We start from the raw sequence: 19796 nt of genomic DNA on the forward strand, positions 1-19796 counted from the left end.
AACCAATATTTATTACTATAAAACTATAATATATATATCTTTATCTCCTATGAGCTAGTAGCTAATCAATCGCTCAGGTGTCCCTCAGGGATCAGTGTTGGGCCCACAGTTGTTCACAATTTATTAGATGATTTGGAGTTGGGGACCAAGTGCAATGTGTCCAAGTTTGCAGACGACACTAGGATGAGTGGTAAAGCAAAATGTGCAGAGGGTACCGGAAGTCTGCAGAGGGATTTGGATAGGTTAAGTGAATGGGCTAGGGTCTGGCAGATGGAATACAATGTTGACAAATGTAAGGTTATCCATTTTGGTAGGAATAACAGCAAAATGGATTATTATTTAAATGATAAAATATTAAAACATGCTGCTGTGCAGAGAGACCTGGGTGGGCTAGTGCATGAGTCGCAAAAAGTTGGTTTACAGGTGCAACAGGTGATTGAGAAGGCAAATAGAGTTTTGTCCTTCATTGTCAGAGGGATGGAGTTTAAGACTAGAGAGGTTATGCTGCAATTGCACAAGCTGTTAGTGAGGCCACACCTGGAGTATTGTGTTCAGCTTTGGTCGCCTTACCTGAGAAAGGACGTACTGGCGCTGGAGGGTGTGCAGAGGAGATTCACTGGGTTAATCCCAGAGTTCAGGGGGTTGGATTACGAGGAGAGGTTGAGTAGACTGGGACTGTACTCGTTGGAATTTAGAAGGATGTGGGTGGGGGGGGAATCTTATAGAAACACATAAAATTATGAAGGGAATAGATAGGATAGATGCGGGCAGGTTGTTTCCACTGGGAGGGTGAAAGCAGAACTAGGGGGCAAAGCCTCAAAATAAGGTGAAGTTGATTTAGGACTGAGTTTAGGAGGAACTTCTTCACTCAAAGGATTGTGAATCTGGAATTCCTTGCCCAGTGAAGCAGTTGAGGCTCCTTCATTAAATGTTTTTAAGATAATGATAGATAGTTTTTTGAAGAATAAAGGGATTAAGGGTTATGGTGTTCAGGTCGGAAAGTGGAGCTGAGTCCACAAAAGATCAGCCATGATCTCATTGAATGACGGAGCAGGCTCGAGAGGCCAGATGGCCTACTCCTGCTCCTAGTTCTTATGAGCTATTGTAAGTTAAGAACTCAACCCATTCATCCAATACCGGGCACAACTTAATCAGCGTGTTGAGCCTGGTGCCGTACTGGGCGTGCCGGTTAAATGGCGGGAAAGACCAAAATAGAGATTTGCGACGGGCGTGAATCAATTTGCTATGTAACCAGCCCGCTCCTGATCTTCACACCCAAATATGCTGAACATATCATTAACCTTCATTTGCATTAATTTCCATCTCATTAGCAAGGTTGAAGTCGAATGCAACGGCCTCGCTGGAATTAACCGGCTCCCCAGCAAGAAATCACGCGGGTGTGATTAGTACTCCTTTTTTAAAACGTGAAGCTGGCACAATGGCTACTGAGGAAAGCTGAGCAGGTGAGTAGCCATTTCCATTTTCCTTCATGTAGCTCTCTCTCCCCCCCCACCCTTCAGAGGCGTTGGGCTTGGTTGGAATGACCCCCCCCCCCCCTCAGGGGCGTTGGGCTTGGTTGGAATGCTGAAGCGTTCCAGGTCAGGAATCGGCCCTCGGCTGGGAGGGAGGGGGTGAGGGGCCTTTCATCTGCATTCAAGCCATCTTTTAATATTGTGGAGACCCATAACAGGGGCAACTGCAGCTGCTGCCTTTCTGTCCCACCAAAAAAATCCAGGAGAGATCCCTGTTCTTGGTTATATGCTGAAGATCATTTTAACTCCCTTTGACTTTGAGCAATCTCTAGCTTCACAGCTGAAGGATATCGCTAATGTGGAATTGGTCTTGTTAATTGTGAGTGCATTTCACAGTTGCAGGTGGTGTTTGCTGCGTGTGGCTGCAAATACCTGGAGGCTGCTGTTGCGGTTTCATTCCTTTTCTGCAGCCGGAATGAAGGACATCATTTTTCTAAGATACTTGGGACACCAGGCTCAGGGGGACGTACGAATCCAGAAGACAAGTGGAATATGTAGATGTCAGGACTTGGTTACAGTGAGATTGGGCCACGTGGAGCCTGCATAGCTGCTGCTTCTGGATGGAGAATGGCACTGATACGTGAAACAAGCAGTACCGTGATGAACAGATCGTTTCTACAATAAAGTTCTGGACATGATAACACATTTTCAGGCTTCTCTTCCATTTCTGTTGAGGAACCTGCGAGGGGTGATGACTTGTGTTTTTTTGTGAAAATGAGTTTATACATCTTTGTATTGGTACCAAAAGTGACTTTTCCTTATTGTTTAATGGTTACTGTGATATGTGGAACGTTCCGAGATTGATTTTCAAATCTTTGATTCTGCTGACCATTTAATAAACAAAATATTCTCAAGTGGATTCTCGTGCATACACGTACCACGTCTCAATGATTGTTGTATCACATTTCAATCAAACTTTGAAGCTTGAACTTTGCCTGACCTCCAGAAGCATCAGCACCATCAAGACAACAGCCAACAATCAAACACGCAAGAGCTGGGCTTCAGCAATGGGGATATCCTCGCGACCAAAGAAGGTGTGTGAGAATTAGGGGAGAGCACCTAAGCACGGTCTCCCTAACGTGCCTGGCAAGAGTATAGTGTGCAGAGCGAGGCTCTCCAGCAAACTGGCTTGCTGGATGGCACTCAGAGAAAGTGGGACACGCAAGGGTGGGGAGGCTTGGGGGTTTCAAGGGTCCTGGGATGGAAGTCCTAACTGAATGTCAGTCTCTCTCTTTCTCCAATTCCTTGTAAGTATACTAAGATGGCTGGTTATGTCAATCCCATCTGGGCTACCCTTGCGATGTTTCAGGCGGGATAGAGGGGAGGTAAAAGGGATGGACGAGTTGCGCTACTGGTTAGGGAGAATATCACAGCTGTACTGCAGGAGGAAGCCTCAGAGGGCAGCGAGGCTATATGGGCAGAGATCAGGAATAAGAAGGGTGCAGTCACAATGTTGGGGGTTTACTACAGGCCTCCCAACAGCCAGCGGGAGATAGAGGAGCAGATAGGTAGACAGATTTTGAAAAGGAGTAAAGGCAACAGGGTTGTTGCGGTGGGAGACTTTAACTTCCCCAATATTGACTGGGACTCACTTAGTATTAGGGGCTTGGACGGGGCAGTTTGTAAGGAGCATCCAGGAGGGCTTTGGAGACTTCGGCGACAAGATGGCAGATGGAGTTTAATCCGGACAAATGTGAGGTAATGCATTTTGGAAGGTCTAATACAGGTAGGGAATATACAGTGAATGGTAGAACCCTCAAGAGTATTTACAGTCAGAGAGATCTTGGTATACAGGTCCACAAGTCATTGAAAGGGGCAACACAGGTGGAGAAGGTAGTCACAAAGACATACGGCATGCTTGCCTTCATTGGCCAGGGAATTGAGTATAAAAATTGGCAAGTCATGTTGCAGCTGTATAGAACCTTAGTTAGGCCACACTTGAGTATAGTGTTCAATTCTGGTCGCCACACTACCAGAAGGATGTGAAGGCTTTAGAGAGGGTGCAGAAGAGATTTACCAGGGGTGTTGCCTGGTATGGAGGGTATTAGCTTTGAGGAGAGGTTGAATAAACTCGGTTTGTTCTCACTGGAACGAAGGAAGTTGAGGGGCGACCTGATAGAGGTCTACAGAATTATGAGGGGCATAGACAGAGTGGATAGTCAGAGACTTTTTCCCAGGATAGAGGGGTCAATTACTAGGGGGCATAGGTTTAAGGTGTGAAGGGCAAGGTTTAGAGGAGATGTACGAGGCAAGTTTTTTTACACAGATGGTAGTGGGTGCCTGGAACCCGCTGCTGGAGGAGGTGGTGGGAGCAGGGACGATAGTGACGTTTAAGGGGCATCTTGCCAAATACATGAATAGGATGGGAATAGAGGGATACGGACCCCGGAAGTGTAGAAGATTTTAGTTTAGACGGGCAGCATGGTCGGCGCAAGCTTGGAGGGCCGAAGGGCCTGTTCCTGTGATGTACTTTTCTTTGTTCTTTTGTGCTGGTGGCAGCCCAGACGGCCAGGCACCGAAGAAGGCAGCAGTGTCGACGCAGGCTGAAAGCGGTACCCATGTGCAGGGGGCTGCTGCATACCCTGAAGACCCAGCCGCCCCTCAGCCCGAGGAGGAATTCAGAGGGAGACGCCAGCAACGGTCCAAAGTATACAGGCGTCATTCGGCTTCCAAGGAGATGACGGGTAGCATGTGCAGCAGGAAACTCCGTCTTAACAAAGAGATAGTGCAGCACTTGTGCCATGTCCTTGCAGAGGAGAAGGACACCCACTCCCAGTGGCTGTGAAGGTCACTGCAGCCCTGATCCTTGATGCAACTGGTTCATTCCAGGGCTCAAGCAGGGAATTGTGCGGCATCCCACAAGTGCATCTTTGAGGTTACGAATGTCCTGTATATCCAGGCAGCAGACTAGATTAACCTTGAGCTGGACAGGTGCACCAAAATGCCTGGACTGCACGATTGTCTGCCATTGCCAGGATGCCCCAGGTCAAGGGGGTAATTGATTGCAAGCATGTCATCTTGCACACATCAGGGAGTGCCCTTCATTAACAGGAAGGGGTTCCACTCCCTGAATGTTCAGCTTGTGTGCGACCACCACCTCCGAATCAGGGCATGTGCATGACAGCTACAGCCTGGGAGATTGCCGGCATCTTCGAGGACCATCCCAAGATGACAGGTTGGCTCTGATGTCCTGGCTGATGACACCAGTGTGAAGGCCAGAGACCGAGACCGAGACCTGATCTAATCTAATCTATATTAGGCTTACATTAATACTGCAATGAAGTTACTGTGAAAAGCTCCTAGTCGCCACACTCTTGACGCCCGTTCGGACACACAGAGGGAATTCATAATGTCCAAATCACCTAACAGCACAACTTTCGGAACTTGTGGGAGGAAACCGGAGCACCCGGAGGAAACCTACACAAACACGGGGAGAATGTGCAGACTCCGCACAGATAGTGACCCAAGCCAGGAATTGAACCTGGGACCGCGGTGCTGTGAAGCAACAGTGCTAACCACTGTGCTACCGTGCAGAACACCCCCAGAGGCTCTCCCATTCTATGTTGGTCTACTGTGCCCTCCACAACCTGGTATGAACGAGATGCAGCTTCATCGGACAAGATGGAAGACCAGCCCAGGGAGGACACGCAGGTGGAGCTGGAAGATGGAGGACAGGCAGTGGCAAGTGTCCGGCATGCCCGGAGAACTAGGAAGGCCCTCATCCTCGCCCGATTCTCATTGGACGAGGCTTAGTTCATCAGCTCAATGCTCTCCCCCTACCCCCCCCAACCAATCTCTGCTTCCGCCACTCGATTCCCCTCCTCTCCCATTTCCTCCCAACCGCCCCCACCCCCCACTCCTCCCGCTGACGACCCTGTTCCACCGTCCCAAGGTCTGTGTAATATTACAACAGGGTAATGGGCCTGTGGTGGCACTATAAGTGGGGCAATGTACAAACAATACAGGAGAGTGATGCCAACTCGTTGTGAGGAAAGCTCTGGTGCTCCGCAGTTCATGCCAAAGTCTGACTCCTGCCTTTCTGCTGACAGCGAGCTCACACCCATCCTCTGAACGGTATCTGCCATAATTAGTGGGATAAGACCTAGACTTGGGTGGAGTACCAGAGACTCCAAGTCCTCACCCCACAATGAGTAATGGGCCCTGGAGCTCGCAGGGTTGTCTGTGGAGAGAGCAGTCACCGACAGCGAGGTTGGCCTGCGCTGCAGACATGAGGATCCACCGCCCCTTCACCCAGAAGACCTGTCTCAAGTAAGTTGTACATATCAGTCAAAATGATCTTTACCGCTCATTGGCCACATGTCCATTGTCTCGCAGGATCTCCACCTGGTGGGGCCAGGCCACCCCATGGGGTGGGTGTGCAGGCAGGTCCGCCGTGAAGATTAATGTGACATAGGCTACATATGTATCAGGTGTAAAGTTTTAATCGTGAACATTTGACATTTCCATTTCTCCTAGCTACACATAGTGATCCCCCTCCCCGCCATGTCCACTCAGTGATCCTCTCTCTTGGTCTTACAGCTGCATCTAGGTGTGTCCCCAGGATGCACATCAGAGGTGGAGGCAGCCTGCTGCTTTCCACGTTAGAACAACAAAGAGAACAAAGAAAGATTACAGCACAGGAACAGGCCCTTCGGCCCTCCAAGCCTGCGCCGTACCAGATCCTCTATCTAAAACCGTCGCCTATTTTCTAAGGATCTGTATCCCTCTGCTCCCTGCCCATTCATGTATCATTGGTGGCCTTTGATGTCCTTGCCGATGTCCTCTGGAAGATCTGGAGCAGAGGGCCTCGGATGGCTTACCAGGGTCACAGGCGCCGCCATGCCAAACATGTTCTGCCCACTGCTCTTGAGATGCATCAGTGTCTGGAGGAGGAGGAGGAGGCGGGGGGGGGGGGGGGGGAGAAGAGAATTTTGGAGGAACTGGAGACTGCCTTCTTCTCCTTGGTGGCAGGCCCCAGGTTGGCCATCAGTGCTTCCTCCTCCCTGCATCATTTGACTCTGCTAGTCCTGGCTGCTCCCCATAGTCGGCGCCATGGTGTCAACACCCTCAGTGATGCTCCTCAGTGACTGTGCCACGCTCTACAGTGCCTCGGCAATGCCCACCTGCGCCTGGGACATGTTTCTCAGCAACTGGGACAGGATGTCGAGGCCCTCAGCCATGGTCGACACAGACTGACCCATGTCTTGGACATCACCACTCAAGACGCTGATGTCATGCACCAGCCTTTCCACTGCTGTCGCCACCCTTGCAGTGTTGGTCTCGGTGCCATACATTGTCGGCATCATTTCCTGCGCCCGTAGTGTTTAGGACTCCTCCAATCAGCTATGCACTCGCTGGAATGTCGCTGACCCCCCCCCCCCCCCCCCCACCCCCCTTGAATCTCATGGTCCTATCATATGCATCAGCTCTGGGATCACCTTATCCAGAGGCTCAGCATCTGACCGAGACCTCCGATTGCTGACTCCCTTGGATGTTCCTGCCTCCACCTGATGTGCATCAACAACTGTATGGTGTTCACCAGGTTGTGCCACAGAAGCCTGTCCACTAATGCTGCACATCAAGGTGTGTGTCTCTGTGCTGGTGAAAGGTGGGAGTAATGGCCGTGACGCCTCAATGGTGGTTTCCTCGGCGCTCTCCTCAGGGTGTGGTCTCTTGGATGATGGTGGGGAGAGATACCACCTTGGATGGCCTAGCCCAAACAGATGGAGATCCTGCCAGCCAATGGATGTGGTCAGTGAGCGGGGAGGATCATTTTATCTGACATGAACAACTCATTTGAGACTGGTCATCAGGTGAAGGGGCAGTGGATCCTCACCTTTGCGGCGCAGGCCAACCATGTTGTCGGTGACTGCTCTCTCCATGGACAACACCGCCATCTCCAGGGCCTGTTCCTCATAGAGGGTGAGGACTCGGATCTCTGGAACTCCACTGCCAGTCTTGGACTTTTTCCACTTGTTATGAGCTATCTTTTCCTGCGGGGACAAAGAAAGGGCACTGTGAGCCGCACTCTTGATGGGTCAGGGGATCTATAGCAGGTGGCATGTGTGGACACCGCACTTCGACATGAAGGGGCAGTGCGGGTGGGCCGGAGGAACAAGCAGCTCCGTAGAGGTCGTTCATCTTCTGCCCACAGACAGCCATCGCCACGGCCTCTCAGGCGGTATTGATGGTCCTGCTGCCGGTCCTCCAACCCCCCTCGGGTGTAATAGGCTTCGAGAAGCCTGGCTAGGGCGTTTCGCCAAGCGAGGAGTAGGTCTGTCCGCTGCCATGTCTCATCTCTTATCAAAGGCTTAGAGAAGCCTGGCCAGGTCGGTATTACCAAAGTGAGGATCAGGTCTGTGTGCTGCCATGTTAGTGTGTTGACTGGGAGTGAGTGGTGAGGGGGCATTTAAAAGCCCCCCTCGATAGCGGCGAGACGCTGAGGGGCAAATCTGGTGAATCAGATGGCAAGACCGTCAGTAATGGCGAGAAGCTCGTAGTGACTCATTTCCGGCACCAATTGCCATTAAATATGGGTCGCGATCTCACCAACGCAGCTGCCAAGAAGCAATCTCCAATCGTGCCCAAAATGACAGTTAGGCACTTTTCTGTTGAATTGCATCCAACCAGGGGTCCTTTCAATGCAACATGACAAATAACATTAAACAAAGAGCTTACCTGAGAGTCCAGCAAACATAAGAGCTGTATAACCATGCTCATGTTCATTGCAATTCACATCAGCACCATGTTGCAGGAGCAGCTTGCACATCTCTGCTTTGCCTTTATATGCAGCATGCATCAAAGGAGTCATTCCATGCTGCAAAAAAACCCACAAAATAATAGTTGTAAACAAAAAGAACACAATCCACGACCACCCTTCAAAAAAAAAAAAAAACTGCAGCCAACCAGCACGACTGTATAATAAGCACAACTGTTTAGAAGAGTTCTAGTGGAAAGACCCATACACCCATTATCCCTTCACTATGCTCAACAACTCCAGAGGCGCACTGTGCCTAACTAAATTAATATTGGTATCCTTGTCCTTAACAAACCTTCTTCAGTCATAAATACCAGCTGTTACCTTTAGTTCCCACAAATCTAGATTACTGATCAATTCCGACACTCTCCGTTCCACTGCTGGAAGCCAATTTTCTGCCACGACATCCCACTGGAATCCTCTTCCAAAATCAATTTTTACTTGCCATCTCTCATGTTCAAAAGCAACCTTAAAACCTTTTTCAGTTGTGCCTTCACCTCCACTCATTAAGTATCCATTCATTATCGCCCCCTCCCTGACACTTGTAAAGCACTGATGTTTTTCGCAATGTGCAATAGCTGATACTGTCAGTTATAATGCCTAAATGTAGACAGGTTTTCACTGAAATTCCCATCAACAAAAGGCAACTTTGAAAAACATTCTCCTCTCTCCTAGACACATCAGAACATTTTGAGAGAGAAATCATAATTTGAACAAATGACAAGTGTAAATAGAAAGCCTGATTAATTCTTTAGTGTTGAGATCACATTTTAATTTAGTGCAATGATGCTTGGAAAAGCTCCCATCCATCGAAATATATTTGGGAAAGCAGTGGTGTAGTCAGACAGGGTCAGCATGGATTTACAAAAGGAAAATCATGCTCGACAAATCTACTAGAATTCTTTGAAGATGTAACTAGTAGAGTTGACCAGGGAGAACTGGTGTATGCCTGAAATGGAACTGTTCTTCGTAGTGTTGGGTCATCGGGGAAGTCAAGCCGCTCCCCCTTTTTACAGAACTAGCTGATGTATTCTGGTAAGTAGAGAGCTTAAATCATAGAATCCCTACAGTGCAGAAGATCTTTTAGCCCATCGAGGCTGCACCGACCTTTTGAAGAATGACCCGCTTATTCCTGGTTTGTTTTCTGTCTGTTAACGAACTTTCAATCAATGCCAGTATGTTATCCCCAATCCCTACTTTTATTTACTAACCTCTCGTGTGTTCTTCTCTAACCTCTTCTACTTGTTACATCCTAATAAAAACTCCAACAAGTTTGTCAAACGTTATTTCTCTGTCACAAATCCCCGCTGTCTGCCCAATTTCTAAGTTTTGGAGATGCCGGCGTTGGACATCGAAACAAACCTGTTGGACTTTAACCTGGTGTTGTAAGACTTCTTACCATTTTCTAGGTGTCCAGCTATCACATCCTTTACAATAGATTCTAGCATTTTCCCTACTGTTGATGTCAGGTTAACTGATCTTTATAAACTGGATTGCTCTCTCCCTCCTTTATTAAATCATGGACCCACATTTGTCTTTGCTCCACTCTCTCTTTCTACATACCGATAGATGCTTTACAGTCTGTTTCTAAGGCCGGAATTCTGTGATCCCGTCGTGGTGACAACAGACCAGGGCTGCCAGGACTAGACGGTCCTGGTGGTGGGTAGGCCCCAGAAAATCCCACCCAATGTTTCTCACTGAATTAACTTCATATGGGACCAATACAAGGAGTACAGTTCACACCTTAGCAGGACCAGGATGAATATCCAGTCAGGGAGATTTGCTAGTGCTGTTTGGGAGGGGGTGGGGTGGGGGGCTGGAAGGGTTGTGTTTATATTACCATGGTAGGAGAGTGGTTATCCTGAGAGATAATTCAGATAGGAAACAAAGCTGGTAATGGTAGGAAGGAAGAAAAGTGTAAGCAACATAATCTATTTTCCCTTTCTTGACCAGTTCTTTGAGCCTCCTTATAACAAATGCTGTAAATCCTCAGACTTCTTCCTTGTTTGGCAACATTATAAATCTCTTCATTTGATCTAATTACTATCATTAGCCATGGTTTGATCACTTTTCCAGTTGGGGTGTTTTTGTGTCTTAAATTAATGTATTTTTGTAACATTAACTCTTTAAATGGCTGTCTATCATCATAACTTTTAATATAGTTTCACAGTCTAGCATAGCTAACTTTTCCCTGACACTTTAATTGTTCCCTTTGTTTAGATTTAAGATCCTAGTTTCAGATTGTGACCTGACTCACCTGATGAAGGAGCTGTGCTCCGAACGTTAGTTACTCCAAACAAACCTGTTGGACTTTAACCTGGCGTTGTCAGACTTCTTACTGTGCCCACCCCAGTCCAACGCTGGAATCTCCACATCATGGTTACATCACTTTCAAACCTAGTATAAAATTCCAGCATATTATGGTCACTCTTCCCTCAAGGCTCCTTTCCAAATGCGATTATGAATTAGCCCGTTTTGATTGCTCAATAAGAGTTCTAAAATAGCCTGTTCTCTCGTCGATTCCTCAAACACAGTTGTAAAAAATTCTCATTTACATTCCAGGAATTTGTTCTCCTTGGCATTAGTAATAATTAGGATTACCAGTCTATCTGTAGATTTAAGACTCTGTGATTATTGTATTATTTCCTGATTTATGCCATGCTCTATATTACCACTACTGTTTGGTGGCCGATAAACAATCTCCACCAATGTTTGCTGCCCCTTGTAGTTTCTTAGCAGCACCTTACTAATGTACTGATATCATCCTCTATTAATAGCACTACCCCACCTCATTTGCCTTTTTGCCTATCCTTCCTAAATGTCATATAGCCTGGAATATTCAGTTCCCAGCCTTGGTCACTCTGTAGCCTCATCTCTGTAGTGGTATTTTTCGTTTATTGCATCAATTCATTTACCTTGTTGTGAATGCCGCATACATCCAGATAGAGTGTCTTTAATTTTGTCTTTTCACATTTTCCCTTACTTTGCCCCTATTTGGTGCTGCCCTTTGTTTCTACTTTTCTTACCATTACTAGCCTTGTTTCCTATCTGAATTCCCTCTCAGACACCCACTCTCCTACCAAGGCAATTTTAAACCCCCTCCCTCACCCCAACAGTACTAGCAAATCTCTCCCCCCCCCCCCCCCCCCCACAACAGCACTAGCAAATCTGTTGGGATATTGATCCTGGTCCTGCTAAGGTATAAACTGTACTCCTTGTACAGGTCTCATCTACCCCAGAACTGGTCACAATGCCTCAGCTATCTAAAGCCCTTCCTTCTGCACCATCTCTCCAGCCATAAATTCATGTGCTCTGCCCACCTTTCTCTGTACACACTAGCATGTGACAGTGAGGTTACAGCCATTCATGTCCTGCTTTTTGATATCTTTCCTCGCTCTCTAAAATATGCTTTTCGGACCTCATCTCTCTTTCTAACTTTGTCATTGTCACCAGTTACTAATGTCGACCACGACCTCTGGTTGTTCACTCTCCCCATAAGAATGTCCTGGCACCAGGAAGGCAACATATCACCATGGAGTCCCAGCTATGGCTACAGAAACACCCGTCTGTTCTGTTATGGTCCCGGATCAGATGCCGACAGTGGCTAGGATACTGGACAGAAACCCCAATATTTTACTTTAATTTTGAAAGACTGAGGAAAGGATACCTCATTCCTGGAGTGATTTCACGAAGAAATGGGGATGTGGTACATTTAATCAAACTTTATTACATACTAACACAGTTTAAAATGTCTTTAACATCAGTCCAGAAAATAGCTTACAATTAACCCTTAAACAATGTTAATCAATACAGTAACCCTTAACTGCTATCTCTATTCCCACTCAAACAACAAACAAAAATCTCAGCTCTCAATCCACTGTTAAAATACACTTAGCACTGAGGAATACCTGAATTACAGAGATGTCTGGATATTCTACTTAAGAAAAGGAGATCTTTCGACACAGCTCTAAAGAAAAGACCTGAAACCTGGCAGAACCATATATAAACGCTGGCTGTCATTCTCCAGAAGCTGCTCCAGTTTGTTTCCACTCGCCTTCCAAACACACTCTTCTGAACTGCTCGGAAAGAAACTGCTAATTTAGCTACAGACATACCTTTTAATTATAACTGAGATGCTAGATTTCAACTCACATCTCTAGCTAACACTCAACTAAAACTGCTTTTCTACAAAATGCCCGATACCTTAGCTTCTCCTAGTAATTACATCATCTTCCCAAGCTGAAATCTAATTAACTCCACAGGGAACTCTCTAAATCCAAACAGCATTCCATTAGCCCAAGCTTTTTACAATGCTTTAATTGCACCCCATGCTCCCGAAATCATTCAACCCAGGATTCATTAAAAATACTATTTAAATCCTTACCACACCAAATACCTATAATATATCTGAAATTCCTACATTCATCACAGTTCCCAAGACGGAAAATCTATCACAATTACTCTTCCATTCTCCTTCCTCCCCCCTAAGCAGCTGAGTCACCCATGGTGCCACACACTTGGCTTTGACTGCATTCCTCTGAGGAACCATCACCATTATCCAAAATAAAAATATAGTTAATTGGGGGGAGGGGGGGGGGGAGAAAAGAGATTCGGGGGGACTCCTGTACCACCTGCCTGGTCCTCGAAGATGGTCTGGCGGTCGGTCACTCATTCCCTTTCTGCCTGCACTCTCTTAACAGTATTGTGACCAACTCCCTAAACATGCTATCCATATAGTCCTCAGCCTCACGAAGGTGCCATAGCTGACTCCAACCAGTGCTCGCGTTTTAAAACCTGGGCATAGAGTTTCTGCAGCTGGTGACACTGTGAGCACATCTGGTCAACCAGGCAACAGGAAGCATCCACGACTTTGCACAGACCGCAGAACATTCCACATAGCTGAGCTGCCCTGCCGTGCCTTAGCTTTACTTCATTATAAAGTGGAGACCAGAAAGAGACAGTAGAATTACTCATCAAATTAGCTTTTTCCCCTGAACTAACGTCACTTTCCTTTCCTGACGTTATGTTTCAAACTCTGCTTGCGCTCCACTCCCACTGGCTAGGAAGATGACCTTGTGTTTTACGTGGTATAATGCTCCGGTCTTATAAAACTATACACACACATTTTCTAACTTACCATGAAAAGCTCCTTGGGAGATTTAGTAAAATATTAATGAGCGAACATCCTGTCCGTCACACTTCAGATACCCATCAGTTTGATGGCAAGCCCTGCCTAAGATTAATTTCTGTCACACTTCAAAAAGCACGAATAAAACAAATCAAAGAACCGAGAGACACGCCAGCAGTCTGCATTCACAAATGTTTGCATTTCTTAAAAGGACAAACAAAAACCATTTTCTGATCTCCAGCCGAAAGCAACTGAATAGCAATTAACTTCGAAATGAACTAGTGTTTACTTTTCAATTTGATTCTACACTTTTATGAAGGCGTATGTCTACAGTTTAGCACAGGAATGATAAAATGACTACAAGAGTAGATCAGAGGCTGTACCTTTTGTGCAAAACAACACACTCCCGATTCCTGAAAGCCTCTCCCCAAGACACAAGCCAGGACCGTGATGGGATGCTCTCAACTTGCCTGGATGAGTGCAGCTATAAAATTTGAGGAGCTCAGCACCATCCAGGATAAAGCTGCCTGCATGATCAGCACCCCTTCCACAGCATAATTAATTTTTATCTCCATCACTGGCCCACAGTGGCAGCAGTGTGCACCAAGGACTACAGTCACATGGGAACACCACCACCTGCAGGTTCCCCACCCTGACTGGGAACTATATTGCCTCTCTTTCACAAGCACTGGGTCAAAATCCAGAAATTCGCTTTGGAATAGCACGGAGGAGTGAATTTGTACCACATGGACCACATTTGTACTACAGTGGTTAAAAAGGGGCCACTCATCAGCAACCTTGAGACCAATAAAGGATGAGCAATACATGCTGGGCTAGCCAGCGACACCCACTTCCCACAATCGAATAAAGAAAACTTACATGCAGCAGAGTTTCTGAAAGTTATTAATTTACAAGTTGTTTTCTTTTATATTATTCATAGCACATTGTACATGTTTGAGCATTGCGTTAAAGCTATAAATTTCTCTACACACTGAATAAACCCGTAACTATACCTTTATCATTTTGAATAAGTTTACCCCTTTACTGATTGGGGAAGAGGGAAGAGAAAATCTAACCATCATTGTGTAATATTCAACAAAACCACACGAGGCAAAACACTAAAATTACTAATCCTCTTGCAATGCTAAATGTAGACAGTGCATTTTGGCTTTCTTCCTGGATGTGTTTTTCACACTACTGTAGCATACGAAAAGCCTAAGCTGCTAAATTAATCTGCTTGCAGCTTTATCCTTTCGAGGCGTCATCAGATGGCTCACACTGACATCAGAACGTGCATATCTGTCAACCAAAATGGTCTTTAGAAATTGGGATTGAAAACAATATATCTGGATTATGTCCTTGGATCTCAGCAGAAGGGTGGCATGGTGACAGAGTGGTTAGTACTGTTGCCTCAAGCGCAAGGGACCCGGGTTCAATTCTGACCTCTGGTGACTGTGTGGAGTCGCACTTCCTCCCCGTGTCTGTGTGGGTTTCCTCCGGGTGCTCCGGTTTCCCCCCACAGTCCAAACATGTGCAGGTTAGATGGATTGGCTATGTTAAATTGTCCCTTGGTGTCCAAAAGGTTAGCTGGGGTTACTGGGATTGGGTGGGGGCATGGGTCTAGGTAGGGTGCTCCTTCCAAGGGTTGGTGCAGGTTCAATGGGCAGAATGGCCTCCTTCTTAGGGACTCTAAGAATAACATGCCTTCCATGGAATAAGAAAGAAAGTGGTGCTTGTAGTTACTGGACCAGCGGCAGACAACACATTTGAACTAAATCCAATTACAGAAACATTTCTTTACTGGGCTCAGAGGGATTGTGGCCTTGAAAACCACACGTCACAATGCCAAATATAAAAGGGACTGCCAGGCAGCACGGTGGTGCAGTTGTTAGCATTGCTGCCTCACGCCGCGAAGGGCCCGGGTTCGATCCCAATGCAGTGTCTGTGTGGGTCTCACCCCCACAACACAAAGACGTTCAGGGTAGGTGAAAGGGACGCTAAATTGTCCCTTAATTGGAAAAAAAAGAATTGTGTACTCAAAATTTATATTCAAAAAATAAATAAAAGGAACTGCAAAAAGGCCATGCTTAATAAGTTTCCAATGGTAGTGAAAGGAGACGCAGTTTCAATAAAAACAACGTTTTTAAGATGCTGAAAGTATGTGAAAAACTCAACCAAGAAAAAAAAAATCAGCGAGTTGAGTGAAGATGGTGGAGAAATTGAAGTAAGATAAAAGAGGCCTTTAGTGTTCCTGTGATGTGGAGATGCTGGTATTGGACACAGGAAGAAGTCTCACAATCCCAGGTTAAATCCAACAGGTTTATATGAAATCACAAGCTTTCGGAGCGCTGCTCCTTCATCAGGTGAAATGGACAAGGTTTCTGATGGACAAGGTTTCATGTCAGGAATGAAATGTGTTATAAAAATGTAAGTAATTCCAAAACACCTTTTCTGCAATGACTATATGAATAATGAAATGGTGATGAAAGTCACAGTCACTGAAATTCTACTGCCTGACACTTGAATTCAGAGTATCCACATCAGATGCTCTAGTATTGTATTCAGATTATATTCTCAATATAGAACACTACTGAAAGGATTACTTAAAACCAAACTGTCAAGTGTCAGAAACATTTGGTTCTATTCTTTAAAATAAACCTTTCTATTATGTTCCTTCAATTATTTATCTGGATCTGACATGTGATGCACGTGGCGGATACAAAAGCTAGACAGATGTGGTCATCATCTGCACAAATGATTTTGAAAGTACTAGACAGTGTGGGTGTGCAATATTATCCATCCTGAAGTGACCTCAAGAAGGTGGTGGCGTGATGCCTCCTTGAACTATTGCCAATGACATTCTCAATGCTGTTGGTTGGGAACTCCAGAATTTGACGCAGTAACAATATTGGAAAAGCAATGTATGACCAGGTTAGGATGGTTTGTGACTCAGAGGTGATGGTGTTCCTCAGCAGCAGCTGCCCTTTGTTCTTCTAGATGGTAACTGACGTGGGTTCAGGAGATGGTTTTGAAAAACTTTAGCAACTTGTTGACGTGCATACAGTAGATAGTACACATAGCAACCACGGTACGTCAATGTTTGAGGGAGTCAATGCTTAAGCTAGTTGATGAGGTAGCTGTTTTTGTGAAGCATGAGCTACTGGAACTCACCAGCATTGAAACTATACTTGCTGTGCAAAATATTTTTATGTAGTTCCTCCGATATCAGAATCCACGATTTTGATGCAAAAACAATCTCATCTTATCCATTGTCAGAAATAGGCTACTTCATAAAACCGTAGACCACTGTCATCTGTTACGTTCATGGTGTATGGATTTTTTGAATATAATTGTGACACATTTACAATGGAATGTAGAAACTTTCAAATATGATCAAAAGTACTGCTTGGTAAAACTGGGCCAGAATCCTATTATCTGCAGAATGTTGAATAAAGAAGAAAATAATTTTGGCTGGACAATATGAACTTCACCAGCAGGAAACATTCTTCATCTATTGGATTGGATTTGTGGCTGTTCAGCACAGAGATTGACGAAACATAGGACAAATCCAACCCGGCTATTATAGCCCTGTCAGCCTTTATCATCAAGTAATGGAAGGAGACGTCAGCAGTGATATCGGCAATTACTCTGAAACAACCTTCTCATTGACCTCATTGCAGCCTTAGTCCAACCATGGATAAGAAGTGAGTGTGACTGCCTTTGACATCAAGGCAGAATTTCACCTTGTGTGGCATCAAGAGCTCTAGCAAAACTGGAGTCAATGGGAATCAGGGAGGAAATTTACTGCTGGTTTGAGTCATACCTGGCACAAAGGATGATGGTTGTGGTTGTTGGAAGTTAGTCATCTCAGCTCCAGGACATCACTATAACAAGGGGGACACAGTTTCATGATAAGATGCCCATCATTTAAGACTGAGATGCGATTAAGTATTTGGAATTTTCTATCCCACAGGGTTTGTCTGCTCCAGCATGGAGCATATTCAAGGCTGAGAGACGGATTTTTGGTCTCTCAGAGAACACAGTGAGATGGGGTGGAAAATGGATTTGATACTTAAAAATCTCCTATCATCATACTGAATGACGGAATAGGCTCAACAGTCTGGATAGTCTACTTCCTGCTCTTATATAGATTTACAGCAACAGCAATATTACAAACAGTTAATTGCACAAGTAGAGGAGTGCATCACTGTGATGCCTCCTTTACATTTGCCAGTCAGGCAAAGAGTCAATTGGTGTTACATGGTCTTTTCTGGGTGGGAACAGTTGAACACTGAAGAGTTTTTGTTCCTCCATTTGTGTATCAAGTATCTGTATGGTTTGTACACTTGCATTTAAAAGTTGCCCAAGAGTTTTGTGGGCGATCAATGCCAGGGATATCCTGAGCCAGATCTTTCACAAGGGGTGGGATTTTACAACCCACCCATGCTGTGTTGTGGTGGTGGAGCCGTCTGCCATTGATGGGTGATCTTCTGGTTCTGCCACTGTCAACGGGTACTCTTGTTGTTCACACCTTCTGCCGCTGAGGAAATCTCAGCGGGGTGTCGCTGTCAGAATGACTGGAAGATCCCCCTGGAGGGAATGTCCGGAAAATTTGAGCCAAGGTATTTGTTTCTGACATCTTGTAAATTGTATTTGCCGTTCCAAGCTTCATCAGTTTTCAAGTCACATTTTTGAAGGTCAAGCACATGGGTCCAAAAGAGCTTGTATGACTTCAAGCAGTATCAAATGGCATTTTGGAGGTGCCGGTGGATGGGGAAGGCGTGTCCTTTCCTCAATTTTCTGGAATTGTGATGATGACGGATTTGCCAGTTGCTGGAGCAATTTGACCCTAGTTTTTTTTTCTCGCCATTTATCTTCTACAGGTGACTGAGGAAGGTTAGTTGCAGTCTGGTTTGTGGTAAGATTGTGTTGTCGAAGATCACTTTCAGGGTGCTCACAAGTGTTCGCGTTATCAAGATAGAATGCAGTGACTGTTGTTTTGCGAGGGTTTGCCTTGAACTTCCATTTCCAGAAATATTTCTGTGTTTAGGTTCCCTTCAAGGTTAACATAATGTCCTTGATTGTTGGTGGATTGCACTCCCAAGGCACGGTCATCTGCATACACAAACATGAAATTTATCTATACATTAAATTTGGGTGTTGCAGATGAGGCAGACATTTATTACCCATCCCGAATGAGCCATCTTCCTGAATACAACTGAGTGGTTTCCACTTCTGATGACAGAGGGCAGGTAAGAGACAACCAGCAGTACAAAAGCAAAACATCTTGGATACTGGAAATCTGAACTAAAAGCAGAAAATGCTGGGAACACTCAGCATAACTTGTCGTCTCAGTGAGAACAGAGCTGACGTCTTGGCTAACGTTAGCTTGAATAATGGGCAGCATGGTAGCACAAGTGGATAGCACTGTGGATTCACAAGGGTCCCTGGTTCGATTCCCTGCTGGGTCACTGTCTGTCTGGAGTCTGCACGTTCTATCCGTGTCTGCGTGTGTTTCCTCCAGGTGCTCTGGTTTCCTCCCACAGTCCAAAGACGTGCAGGTTAGGTGGATTGGCCATGATAAATTGCCCTTAGTGACCAAAAAAGGTTAGGAGGGGTTATTGGGTTACAGGGATAGGGTGGAATGAGGGCTTAAGTGGGTCGGTGCAGACTCGATGGGCCGAATGGCCTCCTTCTGCACTGTATGTTCTATGTTCTAACGCTAATACTTCATCAGAGGCAGGGTCATTGACTCGAGACACAAATTTCTGGTGCTCTCCATAGATGCTACCCAACCCGAGTGCGTACAGCATTTTCTGTTTTTATTTAAGAGTCAACCACATTGATGCAGGTCTGGAGCCACATCTTGATGAGATGGGGCAAGGACAGCAGGTTTTCTTCCCCACTTGTGAACTAAATGGATTTTTACAGTAATCAAGTAGCTCCAAGGTCACAATGACCAATACTAGTTTTTTTTTCCCATTTCCAGACTTTATTGAATTAGTTGAATTTAAATTTCACAACTAGAACAAAGAAAAATACAGCACAGGATCAGGCCCTTCAGCCCGCCAAATCTGCGCTGATCATGCTGCCCGTCTAAACTAAAATCTTCTACACTTCCGGGGTCCGTATCCCTCTATTCCCATCCTATTCATGTATTTGTCAAGATGCCCCTTAAACGTCACTATCGTCCCTGCTTCCACCACCTCCTCCAGTAGCGAGTTCCAGGCACCCACTACCCTCTGTGTAAAAAACTTGCCTCGTACATCTACTCTAAACCGTGCCCCTCTCACCATAAACCTATGCCCCCTAGTAATTGACCCCTCTACCCTGGGAAAAGGTGTCTGACTATCCACTCTGTCTATGCCCCTCATAATTT

The 19796-nt window shown here is 45.7% G+C and overlaps 1 protein-coding gene across 1 annotated transcript in view; it reads right to left on the reverse strand.

Moving 5' to 3' along the window:
• Nucleotides 1-19796, reverse strand: part of ankmy2a (ankyrin repeat and MYND domain containing 2a) — a 78562-nt gene that overhangs the window by 17332 nt on the left and 41434 nt on the right. Inside the window, exon 3 of the mRNA XM_072509170.1 lies at nucleotides 8211-8349. Coding sequence (XP_072365271.1) covers nucleotides 8211-8349 — 139 coding nt within the window. The remainder of the gene's footprint in view (nucleotides 1-8210; nucleotides 8350-19796) is intronic.

The sequence above is a fragment of the Scyliorhinus torazame genome, chromosome 6 (genome assembly GCF_047496885.1).
Source record: "Scyliorhinus torazame isolate Kashiwa2021f chromosome 6, sScyTor2.1, whole genome shotgun sequence".
NCBI lineage: Eukaryota > Metazoa > Chordata > Chondrichthyes > Carcharhiniformes > Scyliorhinidae > Scyliorhinus > Scyliorhinus torazame.